The sequence below is a fragment of the Sprattus sprattus genome (genome assembly GCF_963457725.1).
Source record: "Sprattus sprattus genome assembly, chromosome: 14".
In the NCBI taxonomy this organism is placed as follows: Eukaryota; Metazoa; Chordata; class Actinopteri; order Clupeiformes; family Clupeidae; genus Sprattus; species Sprattus sprattus.
In genome coordinates this window covers 12221965-12231964 of record NC_137912.1, presented here as the reverse complement: position 1 = coordinate 12231964, position 10000 = coordinate 12221965, and the positions used below count along the sequence as shown (strand labels likewise).

Below are 10000 nucleotides of genomic sequence, written 5' to 3'. Positions count from 1 at the left end.
ATGGGTAACATTTGGACTGCATTGTCTGCACTCAAATAAGCCTGCTAATTTGTCATTGTTTTGTATATGTACACAAATTGAAGAACCTTTTTGGTTGGACAATTTGAGATAGATGCAGCCACAACATAGGCACTTGACAAGTAAGTTTGGTGAATTTATTTACATCATAATCTATACAAACAGGAGTGTGTGTGTGAGAGAGAGTGATTATTTAAACAGTAGACTAGCAAAGAAGTATGATATAAGATAATATGGATAAATGATAAATACATTTGAGTCGGCTGCAGAGCATTTAGCAGGACCTGCTGTATGTCTCACATCTTCACTTTGTCTTGGGAAGGCCTTGAATTCTCTCTCTCTCTCTCTCTCTCTCTCTCTCTCTCTCTCTCTCTCTCTCTCTCTCTCTCAGTCTAGCGCTCGCTCTCTCTCTCTCTCTCTCTCTCTCTCTCTCAGTCTAGCTCTCTCTCTCTCTCTCTCTCTCTCGCTCTCATATGCACAGGCGTTCACATAGCATCTCAATCAGTCTCTCTCTCTTTCATATGCACAGACGTTCAAATAGCCTCTTTATCAGTCTATCTCTCTCTCTCTCTGTCTCTCTCTCTCTCTCTCTCATATCTACAGACGTTCACATAGCCTCTCTATCAGTCTTTCTATCTCTCTCTCATAAGCACCGGCGTTCACATAGCCTCTCTATCGGTTTATCTCTCTCTTAATTACTGCAGTCTTTCCTTGTAGCTGTGTGGCTCAGCTTTGAATGCTGATGAATCTCTGGCTTTGTTTTCCCACTGCACGCTAAAAAGAATGTCTGAGACCCCTCGCAGAAAAGAACTGAACATCTCAAAGGGAGATGGAAAAAAGGCTCCGAAAAAGTGATATGGCGTCAGACATAAAAACGCGTCTCCCTGGGACAAAGAGCCAGTGTTGACGGTGATGGCTGAAAGAGAAGAATGCGTCTCTTTTTCTCTGATGTGACAGACATGAAAGGAGAGAGCCTGCTTTTCATAAGAATACAACGGGGCAAGACGTACAGTCATGCAGATAAGAGAAAGGGAAAGAGAGAGGGGAGAGGAGGACTGCAGAGAGGCGAGGAGGAGTGAGGGAGTGAGTGAGGAAGAGAGGGAAAGAAGAGGCAGAGGCCAGGTGAAGAGGTGAGGAACATGAGAGAGAGAGAGAGAGAGAGAGAGAGAGAGAGAGAGAGAGAGAGAGAAGAGATTAAAAGAGGTAAAGGACAGAAGAGCGGAGAGGAGGGGACGAGATGAAAGAGGGAGCAGGAGGCAGACCATGAAGAGAGAGGCACACCACCGTGGAAGAAAAATAGACTCTCAAAATCTCTTTGGTATTTAGGCACTTGTCTCACAAAAATAGTCCAAATTAACTTGATTTGACGTATTGAGCTATCATGTGGTCATAAAATATGGATGAGTTGGAGAACTTTCTTGGTCCATCGGGACTGCATTTGTTTCTCTAGCAGAGGGAGTGTGATGTATTCTGATTTGTTTTTTGTTCTAAGGAAATTTGCCATAGGAAGGAAATTGAAATTTGGTAATGAATTGGAATGGTTTGTTAACTTTCTTTTTTCTGTGTCTCGCTCTCTCTCTTCTTTCTGTTCTGGGTCTCTCTTCATCTTTTCCTTCTTCTCTTTATATCCCTCTCTATGCCCACTCCCCCCCTTGTCTTTACTCTCCTCCTTCTGTCTATCGTCTCTCTTTATCTTCTGTCTGTTTACTTTCGCTTTCTTGCTCTCACCTCTACCTCCATATCTCGTTCATCTACCCCTCAATTTCTCTCCCTCACCTTCCCTTGTACACTCTCCTTCTCACTTTCATCACCTCCTCCACTCTCCCTACATCCCTCCTCCTTTCCTTCATCCCTCCTTTCCGCTCCCCCTTAACTGTATCTCTGTCCCTCATCTTCTTCCCTTCCCTCCCTCTCTATCCATAATTCTCTCTCCCTCCCTCTCTACACCTCCCTTTCCCCTCGCTCTCCCTCTCTCTCCCCTTCACTCTCTCCCTTCCTCTGTCTCTCTGTCCCTCCCTCTTTCTCTCTCCCCCTTCTCTCTCCTCCTCTCTCTCTCTCCCTTTCCCTCTCTCCCTCTCTGCAGACTGAGTTCACATCGGCTGCACTACTGCACCAGGCTCGGCGCGAGCGTGTGTCGGATGCGTGCCGCGCACACAGCGCCTCCAGCCGCCAGCGGCGAGTGCTAACCCCGGCCGACCTGCGCCACCTACTGGTGGACGAGACGCATCGCCTCATCTACTGCTACGTGCCAAAGGTGGCGTGCACCAACTGGAAGCGGGTGATGATGGTGCTGTCGGGCGACGGCAAGTACTCGGACCCCATGCAGATCCCGCCGAGCGAGGCGCACGTGCCCGCCAACCTGCGCGCACTTAGCCAGTACAGCATCGGCGAGATCAACCGCCGCCTCAAGGGCTACCTCAAGTTCCTGTTTGTGCGCGAGCCCTTCGAGCGCCTGGTGTCGGCCTACCGCAACAAGTTCACGCTGCGCTACAACACCTCCTTCCACCGCCGCTACGGCACCAAGATCGTGCGGCGCTACCGGCAGAATGCCACCGACGAGGCCATGCGCTCCGGTGCCGACGTCTCCTTCCGGGAGTTCGCCGAGTACCTGACGGACCCCGCCACGCAGCGCGAGGGCCCGCTCAACGAGCACTGGCAGACGGTGCACTCGCTCTGCCACCCCTGCCTCATCCACTACGACCTGGTGGGCAAGTACGAGACGCTGGAGGAGGACGCCAACACCGTGCTGCAGCTGGCCGGCGCCACCAACGACGGCGTCCGCTTCCCTTCCTACTCCAAGTCAACGCGCACCACCGACCAGATGGCGGCCATGTTCTTCCGCAACGTGAGCACACGGCAGCAGCAGCAGCTCTACCAGCTCTACAAGATGGACTTCCTCATGTACAACTACTCCACACCAAACTACCTGAAACTGGAGTAGACACGCACGCACATACACACACACACACACACACACACACACACACACACACACACACACACATATTCACACAGATGTACCAACACTCCACACACACACACACACATGTATGAGAGAGGAAACATGCTACCTTTTTGGTAAAAGAAAAGAATGGAAAAGAAGAGGAGGAGGAGAAGAAGGAGAAGAAATGTGGGAAAAAAGGGAAAACGGATGGATGAAAACTTGATAAACTGTCGTCATGCAGGGTAGGGGTTCGACCAAACAAAACGGGACAAAATAACGGACAAAGGGCATTGAGCCTGGGAGGGCAAGGCCTCATTTTCGATTGGCCCAGAGGGTTGTCAGTCAGTGGAGAGCAGAGCTCACATAGGAAGAGTGATTGGTCAGTCCGATTAGTTACCAAGTTTGCAGCCAAAAGACCCATAGCAGGTGGACCAAACGTACATATCATGCTCATAAACACATATATGTGAGGTGTGTGTTTGTGCCAAGTTTTATGTTTAGGTGTAAAAAGTCATATTTAGTTTCACAAACAACCTGGAGGCGAATTTACGCAAATGTCACCTGAAAGTATTTGAGCCTTATGCCTGAAGCCCACCTGCATCTGGCTGACGGGAGGGACATCATTCTCCATTAAACTGAAAAATAACACTCCAGCTGTAAATTCCCCTCGATCCACTCCAAGCTCTCTTTTTTATCAGGAGGGTGTGACTGCCGATGTGGCCAGGCCAGATTTGGACTGTGAGACCTGTATCTGACCACAGAAAGACATCAACTCAACTGAACTCTGGCTCTCCTTTAGGTCTTCGTTTTTAAATGCTGTGTTTGTATGTGTGTTTGTGTGAGTGTGCGCTTGGGTGATGGCTTTGCCCAATCCTGTGTGCAGTACGAGGACACAGGAAGTGGTCATGGGAAGAAAACAGGAAGTGTTCGTTTTAAACTGGTCATGTGAGCTCAAATGTGAGTGACAGGCCTTTGCTCCTCCCATGGACTCGAAGACAAAAGAGAGTGGCTGTGGTTCAAAGGTTACGACACCTGAGGGAAAAACGTACCAAGACCCACTGGCCCGATCAGAACCCCTGCGGTCATGACCCTTTTATTAAATTAACGATTTTATTTTCTCTTTTGTTGTTTTTGTTTTTATTTTTATTTTTATCGTCTTATGGAAAGTTGCTGCGAGCAGCACAATAATGATAATTAAAAAAAAAAAAGATTTATTTAAATGACTTTGTTGAGGTAGACGCAAGAAAGATGAGTTTTAGTAATTACTATTATTATTATTTCACTTTTACTTCCTGGGAAGCACAGAACGCTTTTTTTTTTTTTTCCTTCTTCTTCAAAGATGAACATATTTCAGAAGAGAACACTTCCATCACGGGACAGCTGCTGACTTCGAAATGACTGTGGGCCACAAGTGGGCCGGATCTGAGCCAGACTCAGTGGCTCTATGGGGGATGGTGGCTCTGTGGGTCTCCTGGTGTGTGTTTGTGTGGTGTGCTCTTGGTGTACTGGCTTTGTGATGGGGTGTGCAGGGCTGTGCTGGGGCTTTGTGTTCTGTGCTTTGAGTCCAGACTCTCATGGCCGGCCCACGCTGAGTTCACTGACAGGGTGTTTGCTGCCTTCCAGTCCAGGAAAAGATTGGGGCAGTGAGAACATATATATATATATATATATATCACTGTAAAATTGTATAAATACAGCTCTCTCACATAGACACTCTTTTTCTTTCCCTCCCTTTCTTTCCCTCTTTCTGTTCCTCTTTGTCTTAATTTTTTTCACACACAGACACACACACACACACACACACACCCAACAGCCACAGACACATCAGCATCTGTAAAATAGGTATCCACCCAGTGACTTCCTGAGAAAAAGTCCCTCATCTCTGTGTGTTTGAGCATTCTAATGTGTCCTTTTCAACTGGAGCCCTTCAAAGCAAATGGGAGTTTTTATGTGGAAAATCATCTTCGCTTTTCCGCCCAGCACTGCACAACAGCAGAGCAGGGAAATGAGGATGAGAGAGTTTATTTATGCGACTTGACGCGCCTGATGTCTGCGTGTCTGCCTCTCGTACACACACACACACACACACACACACACACACACACACACACACACACACACACACACAAATAAACAGACATAGTTATACCTCCAGCTCCGTTGACAGAGCAGCCTATCATACACTCACACACACACACATACACACACACACACACACACACTCACACACACACACACAAATACACATACATAGTTATACATCCAGCTCCAGCAGCCTATTATACACACACACACACACACACACACACACACACACACACACACACACACACGCGCACGCACGCACACACACACACACACAGACAGACAGACACACACACACACACACACACACCGTCATAGTTATACCTCCAGCTCCATTCACAGAGCAGCCTATCATACACACACACGCTGCTGTTGGCAGGACATGGCAGAGGCAATCACCCAAAACAAGCCTTGTCTCATCCCATCCACCCTGACTCGTCACCAGGAGAGACAAAGAGAGGGACATTTTTGTATCATGGCAAGTCCCCTTGAAACAGGAAGTGACCGTTACAAAGCTTGAAATAGTTTTCCAGAAAATGAAACTCTTTTTTGATGTATGTGTAAAACCAAATGCTCTAATATTCAGATGATAAGAGACAGATAAGATACCTAAACTGTATACTATACTCCTAGGGTGCACTGCATATGTGAGTATCAGAGTGTAATGATTGAATGAACAAAAAGGGTAAAAGGTAGTGAACACAAACGACGTCCACTATTGGACAGAGTACATATACTGCATTGGGTATGGAGATAATAATAATTTAATGAATTAATAAACTAAAATTAATATCTTGTTATTCCACCTCCATAGACATAACAGATAAAACAGCTGCACTACACAGTTTTTAGGTCTGTTTTGGTGCAGTGCATCCTATTTCCCTACTTCTTTAGATTGGCCTCCATTTTTTGCTTTAATCTGTGTGAACATTCAAGTGCATCTCGTCATAAGGGTCCGTGTATTTGGTCCTTGCTACACAGGGTGATATTAAAATGGGTGCCCTCACAATGTCCTGTAATTGCTAACACACACTTCAGTGAACCCAGCCAATGACAAATTTCCTTTTTTTTTTTGCCCCGAACTCATAAATGTCAGCACGGTTGTGAACGTTGGGTGTGAACATACCAGACAGAACACAAAGTCCTGGAAAAAAGTCGTATCGTTTTATGTGTGGCCTTTAGTTTTTTGGTGTTCTCACTCATCAAGTCGTGTTCTTCAGGCGACATCTTGCTGGCACCACACACTCCTCCCATACATATCATGATGGTTTACAACGCCACATGTTTCCTGAAAAACACATAAACACACACACATCACATCTCAGGATTCATGAGGCCGCTAAACTAACGGTGCCTTTTAGCTAGATCCCTCGAGATTTCTCACGCAGTCACACACACACAAAGAATTCACGATCAGCCTCTTTCTGTCTCTTTCTCTTTGAAACGCTTTACTGGATTGAGTGTGTCAAAGTCATTATGAAAGGCTAGACAGCAAAACAGGTTCCAGTTTTTCTCTATTTCCCATTCTCCCTTCCTACATTCATGTTCAGTCATGTAAGAAATGAACGTGACAGTGAGTGCCATGTCAAATCCATTCTTAGAGTGCCTTCACCTGCTTCTCCCATGTTCAGTATATGCACACACACACACACACACATTAGACAGTTATGTTGTGTAGCTACTGTAAAATCTGTGTTGATCAAAGTTTTGTTGTAAACTGTTTGTTATTTGTTCACCGTTATGAATCTAAAGCCATCTGCTAGGACGGACTGACTATATGGCCTGGGTACATGGGTGATGTGTGTGTGCGTGTGTGTCTGTGTGTGTGTGTGTGTGTGTGTGTGTGTGTATGTATGTAGACTGTAGTCAATAAATCAGTGATGTTAAGAGCCAAATGTAGCTTCTGCGGTCCTGGTCTGTAATTTGATGTCATCAGAATATAAGATGAGTTATGGCCTCTGAGTGTGTGTGTGTGTGTAACCTCCATCTTCCTCAGAGCCCTGAGGAGACATGTGGCCTCACCCAAAGAGTGAACCCTCCACTCTGTCTGTCAACATCTGAGCAAACATAAAGACAACGCCGCATTCCATTCCCTTGTTTGATGGATGGGTTTGATCAGCCGACTAACTAGAAACAAATTACTCCATATTACTGAGAGATAACGTAATGCAATGTAACAGAGACGATCACACCTCTAGCTCAACACTGAGTTTGCATCAGAAAGAACACCTAAGCCAGACCACATAGAGAAAAAGCATTGTGAGATATCATCTGCTCACCTCAGGATTACTGACTGTGCAGGTTGACTGTGTCACCTTGTGCTCGATCGTCTGCAGACCCAGCGAGCATTTCAGAACAGGCTCCTCTATTGATAGATGTTTCCGACAGCAACTGTTAGGGTTCTGAGCTGTGATTGGCCCATAGCCCCGAATGGGTGTGGTTAATTGGTCAATACCACCACATTCCTTTTGCACTATGTTAACAGGATGGATTTTTGTGGCGTGAATACTGCAGGGGCTGCATGATCCTGTCCCAGGAGGGCTACTTCATGTGCTGGTTCTCGTCCTAGCTCAGCGATTATTTCCCTGATTAAGGCGTGTGAGCTCTCCCAAAGCATCCAGGTGTTAATTAACCACTGGTCTCGAGCTTCTCTAACAAATCGCTACGTGTCCCTGAAAAGAGGCAAGTCAGTTAGGTGTGTTGGTTGGGTGATGTATGAGTAGATTGAGTGTTGTCTTCTGTTCATAAAGGTGTTGACAGATTGAATTTGGGGTTCATTCAGTCCGTGTGTGTGTGTTAGTGTGTGTGTGTGTGTGTGTGTGTGTGTGTGTGTACAAGCAGAAGGCTGTGGCCTAGAACTGAAAGGCAGCAGCTCTCACGCTGACGCGACCCTTCATTTGCTCCCTGTCGGTTTCGTATTTATTTATTTATTCCCGTCGCCATGGTATCACACACCTGGATTCAGTCTGGCGCTCGTTGCAGACAGGCTCTTGCTGGTTCACTGAGTCCAGTCAACACACCAACACAGAAAACAGCAAACAGCAACAAACAATAACAAGACCCACAACAGCAACTGTACAGACTGTGTTTTGGAGGTGCAAATGTGTTCCTTGGGGGAATGTGTTCTGTGGGTCTTTCTGGGTTTCTTCTGGCTTCCCAATAAAGATGGTACAAATTGAAAGAGTCTTTCTGGTATCTCTGTTCAGTGTATTATTTCTCAACATCATGTTTAGCAGACAGTACCCATACTAATAAACAATTTCACACAAAACATTCAATACTTTTAGGCTACTCAACGCAGACAGATAGACTGATAAGTAGTTAGGACAGGACGTTTTTTGTTAAAAAATGTTGTGCTATCAGATGAAAGATCACATAGTATTATTCTACTATTACTCTGATTCATTAACTTATTTTTAAACCTTTGGTTAGTAAAAACACAGGGTTTGAAAAGGGACATCAAGACCATTAGGATTTATTCCACCCAAACTTGTAGTGATGGATCTTGATGTATAGCACAAAGGCTATAAATATGCAGTTGCTTGGTTTGTCTTCATCGTCTTCTGCCAGTTTAACTGTGTACTTGAGTGTTGTGGCTGTTGACCATTTTTGCACAAGAGTGCCATTTATCAAACCAGGTGTCAAGTTTCATGGAGGTGTCCTTAATCCTGCCCTCTGGATCGGTGCCCAGCACACACAGAAGGTGGCAGAGGGCATGTAAGAGGGTCCCTGTTTGCCATGGCGCTGTGTCAAAGGTTGACATTGGCCCTCAGTGCCACACGGGGGTCTGGGCACCTGGTTGTGCCAACTGGCGTGCCAACCTTCATGATTGACCCTGCCCATGAGTCCCCGTGCCAGGCCTGTTTTCTGCTGTCGCCATGGAGACACAACATGGATGTTTTTTTTATTTTGTGGCAGGCAGTACATGTGAGGGATATGATTTTTTTTAATTCTAACCACATCTATAAATTCCCCGCCAGAGGTCGGATGTTCGTTGGTGGCTTCTCAGATATTTACTCTGATTCAGTTTATAAAAAGATTAGCAGCCCTCTCTCTCTCTCACCCTCTCACTATTGCCGGGCCAAACCTTTATAAAAACATGTTTTAACATTCCCCATCTACTTGATTTGTGCCCTTGGCAAATCAAAAAGTAGACTGGGGCTCTGAATCAAAGTAGGTCTAAATTCTTTGTAAATGTTTGTTAAAGTCATCAGTGCCATAAAATGTCTTTGCTGCAAATGGCCATAGCCTCAGCCAAGCCTCCACCTGCCTTGGCTCATTCACTGTAAATATAAACATTCCATTAATCCATATTCACTAATGTGTGACTATAAATGAATATAACCACACACTTGACCACACAAGTGGTATACAGGGCACACATTTGTACACACGCCTATAGGCACACACATACACACACCAACATATGCACAGAGAGAGAGAGAGGGGGGGGGGGGGGGGGGCGTGGGGGTTGATCTGGACACAGCAGGTGCTTCACAAATGGTTGGAATCTGTAGCTGCTGGAAGCAGATGTCATTGAACCCCATCCAACATGGCTGACCTTGCAGAGCACGCCTTCCGCCCTGAGTCTGCGAAAGGGCCCCAATCACTCTGATTATACACAAGCTCTGCTGTGAGCCGCACTGTCTTTCAAGTGGGACCTTTGCGGAATGGGCTGATGAGTTCTAAAACCAGAGAGAGGAGGAGAGAAAGTAGAGAGAGAGAGAGAGAACAAACTAAAAAAAGGCTTTCATGGCTCCAGCAACATAGACCTGTCTCTCATTAATAAATACCAAAACAGAGCTGACAGGAAGTGTCAGTCAGCACGTTTCCAAGCGGGGCGTTTAAGAGAGAAGAGCTCCCGGTGAACACAGCTTTCTCTCAGCAGGGCACCACAGGGTGTTGGCACTCCATGGGAAGAGAAGAAACATATTCAGAGTTACAGTGTGCTCA

At 46.1% G+C, this 10000-nt stretch overlaps 1 protein-coding gene across 2 annotated transcripts in view; it reads left to right on the top strand.

Annotated features, from left to right (window-relative positions):
- The window catches only part of chst11 (carbohydrate (chondroitin 4) sulfotransferase 11), a gene marked incomplete at both ends in the record, with an annotated part of 39525 nt that extends 36566 nt beyond the window's left edge, over positions 1–2959 (top strand). For both annotated transcript variants that reach the window (XM_080851079.1, XM_080851078.1), the window contains one exon: positions 2102–2959. In XM_080851079.1, coding sequence (XP_080707205.1) covers positions 2102–2959 — 858 coding nt within the window. The remainder of the gene's footprint in view (positions 1–2101) is intronic.
- Positions 2960–10000: the final 7041 nt, after the last annotated feature.